This window comes from Somniosus microcephalus, chromosome 2 (assembly GCF_052327205.1).
Source record: "Somniosus microcephalus isolate GS21.2 chromosome 2, FLI_Smic_1.0, whole genome shotgun sequence".
Classification (NCBI taxonomy): Eukaryota; Metazoa; Chordata; class Chondrichthyes; order Squaliformes; family Somniosidae; genus Somniosus; species Somniosus microcephalus.
In genome coordinates, this window is record NC_140988.1 from 267,590,860 (window position 1) to 267,613,819 (window position 22,960).

The window sequence follows — 22,960 nt, forward strand, 5'->3', positions numbered from 1 at the left end:
TTAGGTGCACAGTAGGCACGTTTTAAAAGTATTTTCATATCAACAAATATTTAATTTACTAAGAAACTGACTAGTGTACACCAATTAAACCATTATATGGTTCATAGGATCATAGGGCATTCGGCCAGTCATGCCTGGTGCCGTTTCTTTGAAAGAACTATCCCATTAGATCCACTCCCCTTCAATGTAGATTTTGAGTCATTTTCAGTGATTTTAAATCAGGTTACTCATAAGTGGAGGACTGGACACCCTGAATAAAATTATTTTTTCCCTGATAAATCAATTTTCAGCTGTACTAAAAACTGCACCAGGTTATGATTCTTAAATACATCAAGGAATACTTTCGAATGGAATTTTTAAAAAATTGCACTCGGTTACGCTGCCCGATTGTGCTGGTTCATTGAAGGTTGTACGTTTGTGATAATGCAAATTAACTTGAAGCCTAACCTAACCAGCGCAATTTTAAGCAGATTTTTGGCCCAATTTCCCGATTGCACCCGAAGCAGAAACTCTACTCCCCTACATCTCAAAGGGACACCAATGACCGAGTGAATAGGATGAGGGGATAGTGACTTGACGACCAAAAAATGAACTAGGGAAGGTATCAGTGTGATTACAACAACAACTTTCATTTACATAGCACCTTTAAAAAGTAGTAAAACATCCCAAGCCGTTTCATAGGAGTACTATCAGTCAATATTTGAGATCAAGTCACAAACAGATATTAGGACAGGTGATCAAAAGCTTGGTCAAACAGGTAGCTTTTAAAGGAGCGTCTTAAAAGGGGAGAGCAAGGTAGAGAGGTTTAGGGAGGGAATTCCACAGCCTAGGGCCTAACCAGCTGAAGAAATGGCTATCAATAGTAGATCAATAGAAATCAGGAATGCACAAGAGGCTGAAATTAGAGGAGCACAGAGATCTCATAGGGCTGGAGGAGGTAACAGAGATAGGGAGGGGGCGAGGCTATGGAGGGATTTGAACACATGGATGAGTATTTTAAATTCAAGGCATTGCCAGACCAGAAGCCAATGTAGGTCAGTGAGCAGAGGGGTGATGGATGAACAGGACTTGATGCAAGTTAGGATACAGACAGCAAAGTTTTGGATGAGCTGAAGTTTAGAGGATGGAAGGTGGGAGGCCGGCCAGGAAAGCATTGGAATAGTTGAGTCTGGAGGTAATAAAAGCATGGATGAGGGTTTCAACAACAGAAACAACATTGCATGTGTTAATGAACTCTACTACCCAAGCTGTGTAGTGATGCAAACACACCAGACTCGAGTTGTTTTAGGTACTCAAACAAAATGGGTCAGAGTCATCAACTTCAAAGAATATCCATGAAGAAATAAAAGATTTAAGTGTTGGATGCCAGTAAGAATAAGACAACATAGGTAGGAACCTGCAACCCTCCCCATACATCATCCAAGTGGCCTTTCTTCACATGCAAACCTGGACAATAAGTGCTGGAACATAGGGTTTGTGTTCCATCCAGTGATCCTTTAAGTATCTATTATGTGTCTTTGTATACACAGCTGGGAATTATTAAATTTAAAAAGCATTAGCTAAGCAATAGCATAGAGCTCCCTTTTTCTGTTGCCAATTTTCTTCTGCCCTTCACTTTTCCTGGATGCATTCACTCTTGCTGGGTATGATTGAATGAGTGCCAGCACCCTTCTGGCACCTCACCCAAGTGGCCATTCTTCACATGTGTACCTTGACATTGATCGTTGGCAAAATTATTCATTTATGGAGCAGCGGTGGAAGAGAATCACAATCATGCCCAAACATCACCCAACACCCATTTGTGTACTTTCCAGATGTCAATGGATGGCAATCAGGAGCTGGAACCAGAACCTCAGCTGATTATCCCCTCCTTAACCGAGGGATGAAGAAGTCAATTGTTCATGGGTTGTGGGCGTCGCTGGCAAGGCCAGCATTTATTGCCCATCCCTAATTGCCCTCGAGTGGTTTGCTCAGCCATTTCAGAGGGCAGTTAAGAGTCAACCACATTACTATGGGTCTAGAGTCACATATAGGCCAGACCGGTAAGGATGGCTAATGTCCTTCAGGGAAGGAAATCTGTTTTTACGACAATCCGGTAGTTTCATGATCACCATTACTGACCCTAGGCCCCAAGCTCTGTAATTCCCTCCCTAAACCTCTCCAGCTCTTTTTCCTCCTTTAAGATGCTCCTTAAAACTTACATCTTTGACCAAGCATTTGGTCACCTGCCCTTGTATCTCACATGGTTTAGTGTCAAATTTTGTTTGAGAACACTCCTGTGCAGCACCTTGGCACATTTTATTACGTTAAAAGCGCTATATAAATGTACGTTGTCGTCTTATATACTGACTCAGGTATTACAATGCTAAAATCGAATTTCTATACGCATCACTTCAAGGAATGGGTTTAGAATGCATGTATGTAAACGCACAAAGTGAGGTGAATAAGGTTGGTGAGCTACAAGCGCAATTAGCGTTGTGGCAATAACGGAAACGTGGCTTAAAAATGGCGAGGACTGGGCACTTAATATTCAAGAGTACAAGGTTCTCAGAAAAGATAGGGAAGGAAAAAAGGGAGGTGGGGTTGCAGTGCTGAATAAGGAAGACATTGTAGTGTTCGAAAGGGAGGATGTTCTTGAGGGGACAAGAACAGAATCCATTTGGTTAAAGTCGAGGACCAAAAAGGGTATGATCATGCTATTAGGGGTATTCTACAGGCCTCTAAATAGTGAGAGGGAGGTAGAGGAGCAAATCTGCAGGGAAATCGCAGAGATATGCAAGAACTATAGAGTGGTGATACTGGGGGACTTTAATTACCCAAATATCGATTGGGATAATGCTAGGGTAAAGGGAAAGATGGGGAGGAATTTCTGAAATGTGTTCAGGAGAATTTCCTTGACCAGTATGTTCTTAGCTCAACTAGGAAGGAGGCATTGCTGGATCTGGTGCTGGGAAATGAGGTGGGCCAGGTCGACCAAGTGTCTGAGAGAACACTTGGGTACGAGTCATAGAGTCATAGAGTTTTACAGCACAGAAAGAGGCCCTTCGGCCCATCGTGTCTGCGCCGCCCATCCATCCCTGTCCAGTCTAATCCCATTTTCCAGCATTTGGTCCATAGCCTTGTATGCAATGGCATTTCAAGTGCTCATCCAAATGCTTCTTGAATGTTGAGGGTTCCTGCCTCTACCACCCTTTCAGGCATTGAGTTCCACATTCCAACCACCCTCTGGGTGAAGAAGTTCCTCCTCAAATCCCCTCTAAATCTCCTGCCCCTTACCCTGAATCTATGCCCCCTTGTTATTGACCCCCCTACTAAGGGGAAAAGTTCCTCTTTATCTACCCTATCTATGCCCCTCATCATTTTGTACACCTCAATCAGGTCCCCCCTCAGCCTTCTTTGCTCCAAGGAAAACAACCCCAGCCTGTCCAGCGCCTCTCTTCATAGCTGAGGCGCTCCATCCCAGGTAACATCCTGGTGAATCTTCTCTGCACCCTCTCCAAAGCAATCACATCCTTCCTATAGTGAGGCGACCAGCACTGCACACAGTACTCCAGCTGTGGCCTCACCAGCATTTTGTACAGCTCCATCATAACCTCCCTGCTCTTATATTCTATGCCTCGGCTAATGAAGGCAAGTATCCCATATGCCTTTTTAACCACCTTATCTACCTGTTCCACTGCCTTCAGGGATCTATGTACATGTACACCAAGGTCCCTCTGACCCTCTGTACTTCCTAGGGTCCTACCACTCATTGTATATTCCCTTGCCTTATTTGTCCGTCCAAAATGCATCACCTCGCACTTTTCAGGGTTAAATTCCATTTGCCACTTTTCCGCCCATCTGACCAACCCGTTTATATCGTCCTGTAGCCTGAGGCTTTCCTCCTCGCAATTTACCACCCCACCAATTTTCGTGTCATCTGCGAACGATGAGTGATCATCATATCATAAGATTTAGATTAGCAATGGAGAGGAGCAAGGAACAATCTAGAGTGGAGCTTCTAAATTGGAATAGGGCTAACTTCAATGGGATGCAAAAGCATCTAGCCAGGGTAAAATGGAACCAAAGACTGACAGGAAAAACTGTAACAGAACAATAGGTGATCTATAAGGAGGAGATGTTCCAAGTACAGGCTAGGTACATTTCAACAAGAGGGAAGGGTAAGGGAACCAAAGCATGGGCACCTTGGACGACGAGGGAGATTAAGATGAAGAAACAAAAATAAGAGGGTGTATGATGAATTCTTCAAGGGAGAACCAGACCAAATACAATAAGTTGAGAGGGGAAGTGAAGATGAAAATAAGATTGCAAAGAGAGAATGAGAGTAGAATGACGGTTAACATAAAAGGGAACCCAAAAATCTTCTCCCGGCACGTAAACAGTAAGCAGGTAGTAAGAGGTGGGGTGGGGCCTATTAGGGACAAAGGTGGTGATATATGCTTAGAGGCACAGGGCAAGGCTAGAACACTCAATGAGTACTTTGTATCGGTGTTTACTAAGGAGGTGGATGCTGACAAAATATCGGTAGAAGTGGAAAAGGTAGAAGCAATGGAAGGTGTGAAAATTGCTAGACAGGATGTACTAGAAAGACTGGGTATGCATAGAGTGGATAAGTCGCCTGGTCCAGATGGCTTGCATCCCAGGTTGCAAAGGGAATTGGGGGAGGAGATAGCAAAAAGGCTTGCCATAATTTTCCAATCTTCCCTAGATGCAGGGGAGGTGCCCAAGGATTGGAAAGTGGCAAATGTGACACCATTGTTCAAAAAAAGGGTGCAAGGATAATTCTAGTAACTATAAAAAGGAAGAGAGTAGCTAAAGTAAATGTTGGTCCCTTAGAGGACGAGACTGGGGAATTAATAATGGGAAACAGGGAAATGGCAGAGACTTTGAACAAATATTTTGTATCGGTCTTCACAGTAAAGACACAAAGTATCCCAATAATAATTGATAATCAAGGGGCTATAGTGAGGGAGGAACTTAAAACAATCACTATCACAAGAGAAAAAGTACCAGGCAAACTAATGAGACTAATGGCTGACAAGTCCCCTGGACCCGATAGCCTACATCCTAGGGTCTTAAAAGAAGTAGCTGCAGAGATAGTGGATGCGTTGGTTGTAATCTATCAAAATTCCCTGGATTCTGGAGAGGTCCCAGCGGATTGGAAAACCGCAAACGTAACTCCCCTATTTAAGAGGAGGGGAAGACAGAAAGCAGGAAACCATAGGCCAGTTAGCCTAACATCTATCATTGAGAAAATGCTGGAATCCATTATTATGGAAGTAATAGCAGGACAGTTAGAAAATCATAATAAAACCATGTTGCCTCTGCTTGATTGTATGAAAGGGAAATCGTGTTTGACAAATTTACTAGAGTTCTTTGAGGATGTAACGAGCGGGGTGGATAAAGGGGAACCAGTAGATATAGTGTATTTGGATTTCCAGAAAGCATTCGATAAGGTGCCGCATAAAAGGTTACTGCACAAGAGCTCACGGTGTTGGGAGTAATATTAGATTGGATAGAGGATTGGCTAACTCACAGAAAACAGTCGGAATAAATGGGTCATTTTCAGGTTGGCAAACTGTAACTAGTGGGGTGCCACAGGGATCAGTGCTGGGGCCGCAACTATTTACAATCTATATTAATGACTTGGATGAAGGGACCAAGTGTACTGTTACCAAATTTGGTGACGATACAAAGATAGGTGGGAAAGCAAGTTGTGAGAAGGACACAAAGAGATATAGATAGGTTAAGTGAGTGGGCAAAAATTTGGCAGATGGCGTATAATGTGAGGTTATCCACTTTGGTAGGAAGAATAAAAAAGCAAAATATTATTTAAATGGAGAGAGACTACAGAATGCTGCGGTATAGAAGGATCTGGGTGTCCTCGTACATGAAACACAAAATGTTACCATGCAGGTACAGCAAGGAATTAGGAAGGCAAATGGAATATTGGCCTTTATTGCAAGGGGGATGGAGTATAAAAGTAGGGAAGTCTTGCTACAACTGTACAGGGCATTGGTGAGGCCACACCTAGAGTACGGTGTACAGTTTTGGTCCCCTTATTTAAGGATATACTTGATTTGGAGGAAGTTCAAAGAAGGTTCACTAGGTGGATTCCTGAATTGAAGAGGTTGTCTTAGGAGGAAAGGTTGAGCAGGTTGGGCCTATACTCATTGGAGTTTAGAAGAATGAGAGGTGATCTTATTGAAACATAAGAGATTCTGAGGGGGCTTGACAGGGTAGATGCACGAAGGATGTTTCCCCTCGTGGGGGAATCTAGAACTAGGGGGCACAGGATAAGGTGTCACCCATTTAAAACGGAGATGAGGAGGAATTTCTTCTCTAAGAGGGTCGTGAATCGTTGGAATTCTCTACCCCAGAGAGCTGTGGAGGCTGAGCCATTGAATATATTCAAGGCGTAGACAGATTTTTGAAAAACAGGGGAAATCAAGGGTTATGGGGAGCGGGCAGGAAAGTGGAGTTGAGGCCAAGATCAAATCAGCCATGATCTTATTGAATGGCAGAGCAGGCTCGAGGGGCCGAATGGCCTACTCCTGCTTCTGCTTCTATTTCTTATGTTCTTATGTACAGACCGGTCAGTTTAACATCAGTGGTGGGTAAAGTTTTAGAAATAATAATCAAGGAAAAAATTAACAGGCACTTGGAGAGGTTTAAGCTAATTAAGGAGAGTCAACACAGATTTGTAAAAGGCAGATCGTGTTTGATTAATCTAATTGCATTTTTTGATGAAATAACCGGGAGGATTGATGAAGGGAATGCAATGGATGTTATCTACATGGATTTTAGGAAGGCGCTTGACAAAATACCACATAGAAGGCTGGATAACAAAATTGAGGCTCATGGAATAGGTGAGTCAGTGGCAGCTTGGGTAAGGGATTGGCTTAAGGACAGAAAACAGTGAGTTGTGATAAATGGCTGTTTTTCCAGACTGGAGGATGGTAGACAGTGGTGTTCCCCAAGGGTCAGTGCTGGGGCCACTGCTTTTTTTGAAATAAATGACCTGGATATTGGAATAGAGTAGAATTTCTATTTGCCGATAACGCCAAACTTGGGGGTTTGGCAAACAGTGAGGATGATACCAGTCGACTGCAACAGGACATAGAAAGGCTGGCAAAATGGGCAGACAAGTGGCAGATGGAATTTAATAGAGAGAAGTGTGAGCTGATGCATTTTGGCAGAAGGAACAGGGAGAGGCAATATACACTTAATGGCACAGTTTTAAAGAGTGTGCAGGGACAGAGGGACCTGGGAGTTAATGTGCATAGGTCCCTGAAGGTGACAGGACATAGAGTGGTTAAGACAGCATATGAGATGTTGGGCTTCATAAATAGAGGTACTGAGTACAAAAGCAGAGAAGTTATGCTGAACCTTTATAAAGCGCTGGTTAGGTCACAACTGGAGTATTGCGTCCAGTTCTGGTCACCACACTTTAGGAAGGATGTGAAGGCCCTTGAGAGGATGCAGAGGAGATTTACCAGAATGGTTCTGGGGATGGGGAATCTTAGCTACAAGGACAGGCTGGAGAAGCTGAATTTGTTTTCATTAGAGCAAAGAAGGTTGAGGGGTGATTTGATAGAGGTGTACAAGATTATGACAGGTTTGGATAGGCTAGAAGGAGAAAGGCTGTTCCCACTAGTTGATGGTACAAGGTCTAGGGGACACAGGTTTAAGGCTTTGGGCAAGAGATACAGGGGGGATGTGAGGAAAAACTTTTCTTTACACAGCGAGTGGCGATGTTTTCAATGGAGACTGAATAGGCACGAGGGAAATAAACCTGCAGGGCTACGGGGATAGAATGGGGCAATGGGGCTGACTGGATTGCTCCAGAGAGCCGGCACGGACTCGATGGGCCGAATCGCCTCCTTCTGTGCCGTTATGATTCTATGACTCTATGAATGATGATTACTGTACATTTGCCAGAAAAGGTCATGAATCTTTTAAAAGCAAAACTAATAAGACTAACATTCGGAAGGATACTGTGGCACTCACCACTAATAATGCACTAGGATGTACCAGTACAAGAGAAAATAAAAATCACAAAAACACTGGTTGCATATACCCTACAACAGCAAAATCCAACAGTGTACATGTGGAAAGAAAAGGTTCCAACTAGATGACTGATTTGCATAGCCAAATAAAACACAACATCTTATGTCTGACTGCATTTAATACCAAATATAGAAGACAAAAAACATACCACTACTTTCCAAAATAAAATAACCTTTGGGCTCACACAACTGGATAAATTAAGTAAATTCAAATAGAATTGAAAAACTAACAAGGGTTAACTTTTACAGCTCTGAATACTCCAGAATGCTTAAGAGATGTTCAAGTTCTATCATGTTTTTCAGTCTTTACTGAAGATGTACTTACTGTAGATTTATTTCCATCAAGACACTTTTCCAGAGAATTCTTTCAATACATTGTTATTTTAGCACAGTGCTCATGACCCAAACATTTTGCATATTATGACAAGCAGATATGATAGCATCCCTAATATAGCAATCTGAGGAATCATTAACAAACAACAATTTGCATTTATATAGCGTCTTTAACATAAAAAAAAACACTGCATGGCACTTCACATAGGAGTCAAAATATATAGACGCCGAGCCAAAGAAGCAGATATTAGGAAGGGATAACCAAACACATGGCAAAAAATGTCAGTTTTAAAGGAGAAGAAATGAATTCCAAAAAGTGGGGCCTAGGCAGCTGAAGGCAAGGCCACCAATGGTGGGGCAAAGGGAGAGGGGAATGCACAAGAGACCAGATTCGGGGGAAAGGGGAATGTAGGGGTTGTAGTACTGGAGCAAGTTACAGAGATAGAGAGGGATGAGGCCATAGGAGAACTTAAACAGAAGGATGAGAATTTTAAATCTGAGGTGGGGGAGCCCAGGAGCCAATGTAGGTCAGTGATGGGCAAGCAGGATAGGAGACAGTAGCAGAAATTTGAACAAAATTAAACTCATTGAGGGTGCAGGCTGGTCTCCCATCCAAGAGATTAATGGGATTTCAGCAGCAGCTGGGCTAAGGTTGGGGCAGATGTGGACTATATTATGGCGAGGATATGGGGTCAGAAGCTCAGCTCGGGGTTGAATTGACAATGCATCAGGCATAACCAAACTGTAGCAACCTCAATCACCAGGGAGGGAGATGAAGCTGGTGGGGAGGGTACAGAGGAGTCAAGAGTCATTTTTTGAGGAGGGAGATGACAGTAGTTTTGAAAGGGAAGGGGAAAGTGCCTGACGAGAGAGGATCACTTACAATATCAGTTCACATGTAGGTCAGAAAGGGAAGTTGATTCTGTGAATGTCTGCCTGCAAACACATGCTAAAGAGGTGTTTACAAGCAAGAGTATTTTAAAACTCACAGAAAATGTGTGAAAATATATTTGCAAATTTTATAAACAAACACAAACACAGAAAAAAAGATCGTTTTTTGTTTTTAGTGCAGTCTTAAGACTAAAATGCCACTGAAATACTATCTTTATCTATTTACCCTGCATTAACAAGCCAGGCATCTGTTTGAGATCCATAAAAGGAACTCTTGCAGTACTATCTAAATTTCCCCACACAGTCATCTAAAATGAAAGAAAATAGGCCATGAGGTAATGAGAGATTTAAAAAAGCACTGTTGCGGAAAGGGCAAGGGCTATCAAAAAATAAATGAGAAAACCCAAGAGAAAGAGCAAGGCGCAAGGTTTCAAAAAAAACTGAAGTCGGGATTTAGTGGTGGCTGCATTAAGCATTCAAAACAAAATTGGAGAGTTAGAAGCATTAATAACGATGAAAGGGAATGATATAAAAGCTATAATACAGTTGTATAATACAACCGTAGGTTTGGACATGACCAGGAACTTAATATTCCTATTTATAATAATTTCAACAGACTTTAGGAAGGACTTCAAGGCCTTGGAAAGGGTGCAGAAGAGATTTACGAGAATGAGTGACTTCAGGGATGAGTGACTTCAGTTATGTGGCGAGACTGGAGAAGCTGGGACTGTTCTCCTTAGAGCAGAGAAGGCCAAGAGGAGATTTGATAGAGGTGTTCAAAATTATGAATGTTTTGATACAGTAAATAAGGAGAAACACTTTCCAGTGGCAGGAGGATCAGTAACTAGAGGACACCGATTTAAGGTGATTGGCAAAAGGCGACATGAGGAAGCCATTTTTTTTGTTAAATACTGCGAGTTGTTGTGATCTGAAATATACTGCCTGAAAAAGGGTGGTGGAAGCAAATTCAATAGTAACATTCAAAAGAGAATTGGTTAAATACTTGAAGGTTTACAAAATGACAGGGCTATGGGGAAAGAGCAAGGGAGTGGGATGAATTCGATAGCTCTACCATCACAGGCACAATGGGCTGAATGGCCTCCTTCAGTGCTGTGTAATTCTATGATTGTCCAACAAGGAAAACAGCATTGCACGATTTGGTTCTTAAAAATGAATTAGGTCAAATTACTGACTAGGAATGGAAGAACAATCGGGATATAGTGATCACAACAAAATTAGGTTAAAAAAAGTAATAAAGAGTCGTAAGGTTCTGGACTGGAAAAAGACAAAGCTCAGAGAGATATAAAGGAGTCATGCTCAAATTAACTGGGTACAAGAGTTAGGAAACAGATCAATGGATCCTCAGTGGAAGTCGTCAAATACGAGATGGATATAGTAAATATATTCCTATATAAAGGGGTTGCATCAAAGAATACTGTTCTCTGGATAAAGAGAGATTAAAACTAAAAAGGGAGGCATAGAATCATAGAAATTTACAGCACAGGAGGCCATTCGGCCCATTTTGTTCGTGCCGGCCGACAAAGAGCTATCCACCCTAATCCCACTTTCCAGCACTTGGTCCGTAGCCCAGTAGGTTATGGCACATCAAGTGCATATCCAAGTACTTTTTAAATGTGAGGAGGGTCTCTGCCTCTACCACCCTTTCAGGCAGTGAGTTCCAGACCCCCACCACCCTCTGGGTGAAAACATTTCTCCTCAAATCCCCTCTAAACCTCCAACCAATTACTTTAAATCTATGCCCCCTGGTTATTGATCCTTCTGCTAAGGGAAATAGGTCCTTTCTATCCACTCTATCTAGGCCCCTCAATTTTATACACCTCAATTAGGTCTCGCCTCAGCCTCCTCTGTTCGAGAAAACAACCCCAGCCTATCCAATCTTTCCTCATAGCTAAAATTCCACAGCCAAGCAACATTCTCGTAAATCTCCTCTACACTCCCTCTAGTGCAATCGCATCCTTCCTGTAATGTGGTGACCAGAACTGCACGCAGTTGTGGCCTAACTTGTGTTTTATACAGTTCAAGCATAACCTCACTGCTCTTACATTCTATGCCTCGGCTAATAAAGAAAAGTATCCTGTATACCTTCTTAACCACCTTATCTACCTGTCCTGCTACCTTCAGGGGTCTGTGGACATGCACTCCAAGGTCCCTCTGATCTTCTGCACTTCTCAGTATCCTACCACATTGAAAGTGTATTCCCTTGCCTCGTTAGCCCTCCCCAAATGCATTACCTCACACTTCACCATAGATAAAATTAATATCATGAGCAATATGACAAGGGTAATTGGGGGGGGGGTCAAAAACGAGATTAAAAGGGCTAGAAAGTATATAAAACAAGGCTTGCTGACATTATGAAAGGAAATAGTACAGGCTTTTATAAACATTAAAAAAAAAAGGGTAGCATGACTCAGGGATAAAAGAAGTCTAATTTTGGAGGATGTAGATATGACAAAGATATTAAATACTTATTTTGATACAATTTTTACAAATGATGGTAGAACCAAGAACGAGACCTGGGTGTTCTTGTGCACCAGTCGCTGAAGGTAAGCATGCAGGTGCAGCAGGCGGTTAAGAAGGCAAATGGTATGTTGGCTTTCGTAGCGAGAGGGTTTGAGTACAGGAACAAGGATGTCTTGCTGCAGTTGTACAGGGCCTTGGTGAGACCACACCTTGAGTATTGTGTGCAGTTTTGGTCGCCTTATCTGAGGAAGAATGTTCTTGCCATGGAAGGAGTTCAGCGAAGATTCACCAGGCTGATACCTGGGATGGCAGGAATGACGTATGAGGAGAGATTGGGTCGATTGGGCTTATACTCGCTGGAGTTTAGAAGAATGAGAAGGGATCTCATTGAAACTTATAAAATTCTGACAGGACTGGACAGACTAGATGCAGGAAGGATGTTCCCGATGGTCGGGGAGTCCAGAACCAGGGGTCACAGTCTAAGGATAAGGGGTAAGCCATTTAGGACAGAGATGAGGAGGAATTTCTTCACCCAGAGAGTGGTGAACCTGTGGAATTCTCTACCACAGAAGGCAGTAGAGGCCAATTCATTAAATATATTCAAGAAGGAGTTGGATATATTTCTTAAGGCTAAAGGGATCAAAGGATATGGGGAGAAAGCAGGGACAGGGTACTGAATTTGGATGATCAGCCATGATCACATTGAATGGCGGAGCAGGCTCGAGGGGCCGAATGGCCTACTCCTGCTCCCATCTTCTATGTTTCTATAGGTGTACTGGAGGAGGATGTGGAATTATTGTGCAAAAGTAATTTGTTCTGACGAATTAGCAGAACTCATGGTCACCAGGCCCTGCTGGCATGACTCTGAAGCTGTTGAAAGAAGTCAAAAAAGAGATACCATAGGATTTAGCCACACATTTTGAATTCATCTTAAAATGTCAATTTTTTTTTTTTTAATGCATTTCTTCTTGGGATGTGGGTGACGCAGGTAAGGCTGCATTTATTGTCCATCCACAGTAGCCCCAAGGTGGTAGCAATCGTCTTTTTGCTTGAACACCAATCTTTGTAGGTGATGGTGCTAGGTATGGAATCCAGGGACCCCCACTGAGTTTAATTTTGTCTGGGCTCCTGGGAGCCATAATCAGTCGCAGAGCAGCAAACCTGATTGGGAACAGTGGAGAGCCGGATATAAGGAGCGGTGGAGAGGAGCCCCAGACTCGCAGAGCAGCGAACCTGGTTGGGAACAGAGTGGAGAGCCGGATACAAGGAGCGATCGAGAGGAGCCCCAGACTCGCAGAGCAGCGAACCTGGTTGGGAACAGCGCGGAGAGAGAAAAAAAAAAAATATCCAGGGGTGACATCACAGGACAGCTGGTAAATGATTGGTTGGTAAAGGTCACATCAGATTTTTTGCTCTTCCAGTTAGGGGCTGGGGTTAAATAGCTGTCTGGGAATTAAGCAGAAACTTGGAGATTAGTAACAGTTAATACAATATTAAATTAGTAACTGCCATATTATATTAATAACTTGAATCAGATACATCTTAGTCTTAAGTTTCTGTAAGTTAATTAATAGCTTATTAAATAGAGGCATGGCAGGGCAACTCAGTCCCAAGGAATGCACATCCTGTGCCATGTGGGAAATCCAGGACACTTCCCGTGTCCTGGACAACCACGTGTGTAGGAGGTGTCGTCAGCTGGAGCTCACGCTCCGGGTTTCAGAGCTTGAGCAGCAGCTGGCGTCACTGCGGTGCATCCTCGAGACCGAGAGCTTTGTTGATAGCACGTTTCAGGAGGTGGTCACCCCGCAGATAAGGAGTGCGCAGGCAGACAGGGAATGGGTGACCGCCAGACAAAAGAGGACCAGACAGGTAGTGCAGGAGTCCAGAGTGCATCTCGCTCTCCAACCAGTATTCGGTTCTTAGTACTGGTGAATGCATTGGTTCCTCTGGGGAGTACAGCCAGAGCCAAATCCTCGGCACCATGGGTGGCTTAGCTGTACCCGGGGGGTGAAAAGAAGCGTGGGAGAGCAATAGTGGTAGGGGATTCAATAGCTAGGGGAGCAGACAGATGTTTCTGTAGCCGCAGGCGTGACTCCAGGATGGTATGTTGCCTCCCTGGTGCCAGGGTCAAGGACGTAACTGAGCGGCTGCAGAACATTCTGATGGGGGAAGGGTGAACAACCAGAGGTCGTGATCCATATTGGTACCAAGGACAGGTTAGTACCAATATGGACAGGTTGCACCTCAACAGGGCCGGAACCAATATCCTCATAGGGAGGTTTGTTAGTGTTGTTGGGGAGGGTTTAAACAAATTTGGCTGGGGGATGGGCACCAGGATGTAATATTAGAAAGGGGAAATAAAGTGCTCAAAAGGATTGGGAGAGGCAGAAAGCACTAAAGTAAGAAATAGTAAGGCATTAGGTGGGGTCCAACTAAGAAAGAATACAGGATGGTCTAAGATGGGTTTACAGTGTATGTATGTGGACGCACGAAGCGTAGTAAACAAGGTAAGTGAGCTGCAGGCACAAACAGCCACATGGGAATATGATGTTGTGGCAATAACCGAGTCCTGGCTCAAAAAAAGGGCAGGATTGGGTATTCCTGCTTATAAAGGTGTTCAGAAAAGATAGGGAAGGAAAGATAGGAGGTGGTGTGGCAGTATTGGTTAAGGAGAATGTTAGTGCTGGAGAGGGAAGATGTCCTGGAGGGGTCAAGGACAGAATCTATATGGCTAGAGTTAAGAAATAATAAAGGTGCCATTACACTACTGGGTGTATTCTATAGACCACCTACTAGTGGGAAAGATATGGAGGAACAAATTTGCAGAGAAATTACAGAGAGGTGCAAGACCTATAGAGTAGTAATAATGGGGGATTTCAACTATCCTAATATAGACTGGGATCGTAATAATGTAAAGGGCAGAGAAAGGGAAGAATTTCTGAAGTGTGTTCAAGAGAACTTTCTTGATCAGTATGTTCCCAGCCTGACGAGGGAGGAGGCATTGCTGGATCTGGTTCTGGGGAATGAGGTGGGTCAAGTGGAGCAAGTGTCAGTAGGTGAACATTTAGGGACCAGTAATCATAGTATCTTAAGGTTTAGATTAGCTATGGAAAAAGACAGTGAGCAATCTAGAGTGAAAATGTTTAACTTGGGGAAAGCCAATTTCAGTGGGCTAAGAACGGATCTGGCCCGGGTAAACTGGAATCAAAGATTGGCAGACAACTGTAATGGAACAATGGGCTTCCTTTTAAAGAGGAAATAGTTCAGGTACAGTTGAGGTACATTCCCACTAGGGGGAAAGGCAGGGCAGCTAATGTCAGGGCTCCCTGGGTGGCAAAACAGATAGAGAATATGATGAAGCAGAACAAGAGTGCATATGACAGATGTCAGGTTGCAAATACATCTGAGAATCAGGCTATATATAGAAAGGTCAGAGAAGTGAAAAAGAAAAGAGGGGCAAAGAGAGGGTATGAGAATAGAATGGCAGCCAACATAAAGGTGATCCAAACGTCTTCTATAGGCATATAAGGGGGGGGGGAACACCGATTAGGGACCAAAAAGGAGACCTACACATGGAGGCAGAGGGTATGGCTGAGGTACTAAATGAGTCCTTTGCATCTGACTTCACCAAGGAAGAGGATGCTGCCATAGACAGTGAAGGAGGTGGTAGTGGAGACACTTGATAGGATAAAAATTGATGAAGATAATTAATAGACTGGAGAATCTGGAGTTGTTCTCACTGGAGCAGAGAAGATTGAGAGGAGATTTGATAGAGGTGTTCAAAATCATGAGGGGTCTGGACAGAGTAGATAGAAACTGTTCCCATTTACAGAAGGGTCGAGAACTAGAGGACGCAGATTTAAGGTGATTGGTAAAAGAACCAAAGGTGACGTAAAGCAAGTGGTTAAGATCTGGAATGTCCTGCCTGAAAGGGTAGTGGAGGCAGACTCAATCTTATCTTTCAAAAGGGAGTTCGATAAGTATCTGAAGAAAAACATTTGCAGGGCTACAGGGGGAGCGGGACTAGCTGAGAGTCGGCACAGTTCTGTAACCATTCTATGATTCTATCACACTGCTCTGGATTGAATTCCATTTGGCACTTTTCTGCCCACCCACCTGACCAGTTCATGGAATGAGGGACATGTCAAGCCCCAAGGTTACAGATTGCAGTATACAATTATGCTGCTGGTGATGATGATGATTCACAGCGCTTCACAAATGCCTGCGTTTAGGCTTACCAGATCTGTCCTTATTCCATCCCACTCAGCACAGCGGTAGTGCCTCACCATGATAGACAATGTCTTCACAGTAGAAACAAAATGTTGTCTTTGCAAGGTGGTCACTTCTGCCAATTTTGTTTTAGACAGGAGGTGTCTGCGACAGATCGCTGAGGATTAAGTCAAGTCGGTTACTTCATCACCTGACCCAGGCCCTGTCTGGCAGCTATATCTTTCAGGACCTGGCCAACTCTATCAGTGATGGTACCACCGAGCCACTCTTAGTGTGCACATTGACGTTCCCCACCCAGATCACATTGTGCACCCATGCTTCCTTCAAATGATGTTCATAAGTTGAGGGGAGGAAGTAGGTGGTGAACAGCAGGGGTTTGCTTTGGCCTTGTTTAACTTGAAGCCATAAGATTTCATGGGATCCAGTCAATGTTGAGGACTCCAAGGGCCACGCCCACCCGACTGTATATCACTGTCCCCCGTCTCTGGTGGGTCCATCCTGCCAGTAGGAAATAGCATGGCCAAGAATTATGCTGGAGCAGTCTGTAATATTGGAGACAGATACAATTCTTTGAGTACCGGCTATGTCAGGCCGTTGCTCAACTAGTCCATGGGACCGTTCTCCCAACTTGGGCACCAGCTCTCAGATGTTCATGAGGAGGAATTTGACTGGGCTGAGATTGCCTTCACCTTATCCCAATACGGTATCTGGATCATAGGAACACAAGTAGGCTAATCAGCCACTTGAGCAATTAGATCATGGCTGATCTGTACTTCAAATCCGTTGCCAATAGGTCCGTCCGATTTTCTTCTTATTGTTGAACTTTGTAGCGATTGCTTACAACTGGGTGGGTTGCTCGGCCACTTCAGAAGGTAGCAAGAGTCAATCACAGTGTGGGACTGGAGTTAGCTTTATGCCAGACCAGATAGGAGTGGTTGGCTCCCTTCCCTGAAGGACATGAGTAAACCAGTTGGGTTTCTACAACAATCCCAAAGCTTTCATGGTTATTTTTCTGGTGCTAGCCCATAAATTATCAGATTTATTAAATTCAAGTGCAACTTGCTATGGTGGAATGAGAACTCACCACCTCTGGGATGCTAGTCCCGTATTATAACCACTAGGCTACCGAACCTGTAGATTCCGCCATTGAACTGGAAAGTGGACAATGTTCCTTCAACACCTTTATTCTCGAAGGGGGAGAAAGATGAACTAACCGGTCATTAGTTATTCGCTTTATCAGTCATGGACAAACTCCTGGAATCCATAATTCAAGATAAATTAGTAAGCGTTGAGAAATATATGGGTTAATCAAGGACAACCAGCATGGATTTGTTAAAGATGATTTGTGTTTGACATATTTGAGAGTATTTTTTGAAGAAGCAACAGAAAGGGCAGATAAAGAGAATGCAATAGATATGCTGCATATGGATGTTCAGATGCCATGTCTCACGAGGCTTGTTAGAAAGATTCAGTGTATAGTATGAAATAAAAATGTAGTAGCATGGCTGATGGGAGAGGGTGCAATGGGTTAACTATAATGGACAATTGGCTCAGAGTGGAGAAGGTTGGAAGTGATGTACCCTAGCAGTCAGCATTGAGTGTACTTTTTTCCCCCTTGGTGTATATTTAGATGATAGGGAAAATATCAAAATTTGCTGACAAATGTGTCAAGATTTTGGCAAACATCAAAGAGGACTATAAACAGACAGGTTAGTGGAATGGCAGGCAAACAACAGATGCAATTTAATGATACAAGTGTGCAATACATTTTGGGAGGGAAACTAAGGAATGGGAATATAGTCAATGGAAAGATGCTGAAGGGTGTGGATGAAGAAACCTAGGGGTTCAAATACATAATTTCCTGAAAGAGTGAGTAAAAGTAGATAAAGCCACAAAGGCCAACAGCATTTTGAGTTTCATAAACAAGAGGCATAGAATACAAGAGTAAACTAGTAATCAGAAGTTTGTCACTGGTTAGGCCAGTTAGGTTATTGTATGCAGTCTTTGGTGCCCCAATTATGGTGAGGACATTAAAGACGGAGGCTCTGTTTTGAAGGCCAGACCAGAGTAGTAACACTCTGATAATCACAGCGAAACATTTACCACCCCATTTCCACTTCCAATCTGCCTGCTGCCATTTTCGTTAGGGCCTTCACATGGATGGCCCAGGTACTTACCTGTTTGAAGCAGGAGCCAACTTGTAATATGCTAACTGAGGTCCAATAACATACAAACATAGGACCCTGCTGCAATCTTGGAGGTACCAATAGGTGGAGCAGGCACCAATCACACTTCGCCCACTGGTACCAGGCACTCAGCAGCCTAACCAGCGATCCTCAGTAAACATCAAGTACAAGTTTTGTTAAAAGATGTTCTGCCCTGCGCCTATGCACCCCGCCTCCCCTACTCCCGCTCCACCCTTCAGCACACTACTTCGGCTTGGCTCTTTGGAGATGCTGCCCTCCCCAACAACCCCCACCCCACCCAATCTAACGAGCTGCCCTCCCCAACAACCCCCACCCCACCCAATCTAACGAGCTGCCCTCCCCAACAACCCCCACCCCACCCAATCTAACGAGCTGCCCTCCCCAACACCCCCCACCCCACCCGGCGAGCTGCCCTCCCCAACACCCCCCACCCGGCGAGCTGCCCTCCCCAACACCCACCCCCCCCCAACCCGGCGAGCTGCCCTCCCCAACACCCCCCCCGCCCCCCCACCCGGCGAGCTGCCCTCCCCAACACCCCCCCACCCCACCCGGCGAGCTGCCCTCCCCAACACCCCCCCAGGCGAGCTGCCCTCCCCAAAACCCCCCCACTCCACCCGGCGAGCTGCCCTCCCCAACACCCCCCCACCCCACCCCACCCGGCGAGCTGCCCTCCCCAACACCCCCCATCCGGCGAGCTGCCCTCCCCAACACCCCCCACCCCACCCAATCCGGCGAGCTGCCCTCCCCAACACCCCCCACCCCACCCGGCGAGCTGCCCTCCCCAACACCCCCCACCCCACCCAATCCGGCGAGCTGCCCTCCCCAACACCCCCCACCCCACCCAATCCGGCGAGCTGCCCGCCCCAACACCCCCCACCCCACCCAATCCGGCGAGCTGCCCTCCCCAACACCCCCCACCCCACCCAATCCGGCGAGCTGCCCTCCCCAACACCCCCCCCCCCCAACCCGGCGAGCTGCCCTCCCCAACACCCCCCACGGCGAGCTGCCCTCCCCAACACCCCCCACCCGGTGAGCTGCCCTCCCCAACACCCCCCACCCTACCCGGCGAGCTGCCCTCCCCAACACCCCCCACCCGGCGAGCTGCCCTCCCCAACACCCCCCACCCCACCCAATCTAGCGAGCTTTCTATGAGTACTGGAACAGCACTCACAGCTCGACGTGGTAAACAAAGGAGACTGAGCCTCAAAATGGTTCAGGCTTTTCAGCCAGGACTGTGAGCAGGCAGCACAAGCTCCCTTCCCACTGCCCAGCCAAATTTAAAGTCACCCCAGAGTCCATTCAGTGTCAATTCACCATGATGATGCCAGGAATGAGAAACTATACAGGAGAGACTCGAGACCCTGGCATTATTTCCAATGGAGCAGAGAAGGCCAAGACTTAAGAGTTTGAATAGAGTGAATAGGGAAAACTATTTCCTCTTATTGGCAAGTTAGTAAAGAGGTGTCATCAATTTAAAATGGTCACTAAAAGACTTAGGAGATTGGTTAGGTGAAATTTATTTATGCAGAGACTTATTGGAGTGTGGAATGTTTTGCAACAGGGATTGGTGAGGCAGAGACTATTGCAGCTTTTAAGGGAAAACTGGATACATATTTGAAGCAAATGAAGACACAGGGCTATGGGGAGCAGGCAGTGCAGTGGGATTAGTTTTGAATTCTCTAGCAAAGAGCCGGCACAGATACAACAGGTTGATTGGCTTCCACCTGTACTCTGAAATTCGATGGTGCTACTTGTACCAGTGTAAATGATAGCATTCCAATTCATGTTGACACATTATCTAATGTTACTTGAATGCAAAGCTAGAAAGTCCCTGAGTATTCAAGAGTTACCACATCATTAGGAAATAACCAAATATCTTCTTGCTGTTTTTAAATGGATTCTTCATAAACTTGACTACAAGTCAAAACAGCCCAATCAAATCAGTTAAGAATTCACAGGCCACATTGATCTTCAATGAGAAAAGCAATTTTTTACAATTATTACAAAATTACAACAGTGTAAGATACACCTTGTACACATGTAAAACAAAACACATTATGCACACCAAAAACAATGAGGGAATAAAAGGGCAGAAGTATTCAAACAGTCGAAAGTGCAAAACTTAACAATTGTATCACAATACCTTGGTTGATGAAGGTGGAGTTGGAAAATTAAGCCAGGCTGGAGCAAAGTCATGCTGCGCCATTTAGGTCCTATGTCTCAGAATTTTAAAATAAGGTATCAACACCTCATGGCAAATCCCTGTAAAAGTGAAAACTTATGATTATCTTGAGTTCAGTTATTTGCTTCCCTAATGCAAGTTATCAAAAAATATATTAGAGCCTTTCTTTTACCCATTTCTTTTTCATTAAGAAATGTTTCTTCTTTTATCTTTAATTATTGATAAATATCTACAAATAGATCAATGCACTATTCTCGAAAAGCAATTCAGGATCTATCAAAGTACCTTTCTCCAAAAAAAGGGGGCAATTCCACAGTGTGAACTTCCCAGCAACAGCACCACAAGACTCGGCTTCTTTTCATTGCAGCACAACGCAAGGGTCAGTCACAGGTTCATTTTTCCAGTTTTAAGCGCACCAGCATTTATTGCTGTATGAACCTGGCAAAAGGTTTGAAAACTGTAGGAATACACATTTAAAATGAAATTCAGACATTTTCATGGAATTCAAAAGCATTTCCCCTCATCATCTATTTAGAAAAAAACATCTGCAAAAGAAAATCTGTTTGTTAGTTGGGATTTTACACTGAAAGGGCTTTTTTTTTTGTTGCAGTTAAGTGACTGCTATTGTGCACCTTAGCAAATTCAATGAGTGATAGTAAATTGTCCAGTCTGGCAACAATGATAACTATGTACAGATTATGAACATTTTCAAATATCTCACCACCAATATACAACCTTGACTCTCATGAAACTGGTCATATTCTCTCCTGTTTCATGGACTGCTCAAGAAAGATTTACACAAATATAGCATTCCCTTAGGCCCACCAAGGCTAGTTGGAAAAAGATGAAATATCAGAAACCCTTCACAACTCCCAAAATGTTACCTAGTTCTATGCAGTTTGTAGTAACCCATGCTGAGTAATACAAAATGGTGAGAGGGGATAAGCACAAATATCAAAGAGAAATAAAGATTTCATACTAAAAAAGGAATATCAATAGTGGCATAGTTAATATGTTTATTTCCAGACAGGAAGTAGGTGAAAGCTACACGATTACTGCTAAGCACAAAAGACTATTGCAGTAATCAATACTTGGCATTGAAAACATTTATCTTGTTAAATCATGTAACACCTTTAACTCAAATGTATACTATATTAATTCACAAGCTCAAGGTTTCCACCAAGTAGTATTTAAATTGAAATCAATGAATTCAATTAAGTACCAAAAAGAAAGCAACTGTATTTAAAATATGCTGAGCACCAATTAAAAGGGAATAGATTAGTGATTTCTGAACACCCCTGAAAGGGAATTAAATTAACCTTGAGATAGCAACTCTTAAAGCTGTGACACACAGTAAGAGGGAGATGCTCTGTTAAACTACAATTGTAGCTAGGCAATATGTCAGAACTGCATTATCAAAAAGGTGAGGCAAGCAAGTGTGGTTGGGCTTAGATGATCATTTCCTTTTATCCAGAAACACAATAACTGGTTTTAATGACAACATTTTAAATGAGAACAGTTTAATACAATTTACCAGAATTTAATCAAGACTCACTAATTTGTCATGGATGTAATTTCTACATAATTTCTCATCAAATTAGACAAACATGAATATCTAATATTACCTTTATGGTAAAGGACTGCATCTCTAATGTATATAATACATTACCCTTACTAAAGATGAGAAAGCAAAAAAGTGTATAAGCTGCAAACAGGTGATATACTGGTAATCATCAACTGAACTCAAATGCACTGCACAGACCCCTTTCTTTCCTACTAGTCAGAAACTAATGTAGATTGCCACCACTAAAAAAGCCAGCTGACTCAAATAAATCTAAAATATTTCAACTAAGTACATTTAAAAAAAACTTAACACTCCCCTCTCATTACTATCACCAGACTCCTATTTAGAAAACAGTATCATATATAAATAGGAGACCCCAAAACTACAAACATTCTGTTCACGCAGAGCTTGTGTGAATGTTTGTGCTCATCAAGGTAAGAAATGTTAATACCGATAAACATTTTTCCCACTTTTGGCAGCAGGTGTCAGCATCAAACATTAAGTGCAGCCAGATTAAACCTCCGTGTATGCCTTTCCAACAAGGTCTCTTAACATTAAGTTCAGAAAAGTATCACCAAATATATCAGTGTGCATTTTCTATTTCTTAAACTAGCCATGGCTGTAGCACCTACCCGAGACTGCTAAATTTAGTGACCACATCTAACCAAAACTGAATTGAGATTAACCAAACCCATTTCAAGAAGGACTCTTAAATCTAAACAAACTTAGAATACTTGAACTGAGCTTGAACCCAAGTCCCAAAGATGAGAGATTAGTGCATTAACCCACTATGCCACATCATCCCTTTCAAACAGGTGGTCATTCTTAATCTGGACCACAATTCTGATTCTTCCCACTTCAACCAGAAAAAACGCCCCATTCTGTCCAATTCAGTTCAGTCCATATCCCTAACCAAGTTTAAATACTGTATTAGCAACAATATCTTACATGCTTTTCAAAAATGAAGTTGCATAACTATTCTCCACTCATTTACTACAGGTAC

At 43.5% G+C, this 22,960-nt stretch overlaps 1 protein-coding gene across 1 annotated transcript in view; it reads right to left on the reverse strand.

Annotated features, from left to right (window-relative positions):
- The window catches only part of LOC147123373 (vasculin-like), a 138,268-nt gene that overhangs the window by 114,061 nt on the left and 1,247 nt on the right, over positions 1-22,960 (reverse strand). Inside the window, exons 2-3 of the mRNA XM_085971776.1 lie at positions 20,679-20,850; positions 20,355-20,473 (exon numbers count right to left, since the gene is read on the reverse strand). Coding sequence (XP_085827902.1) covers positions 20,355-20,417 — 63 coding nt within the window. The 5' untranslated portion in view covers positions 20,418-20,473; positions 20,679-20,850. The remainder of the gene's footprint in view (positions 1-20,354; positions 20,474-20,678; positions 20,851-22,960) is intronic.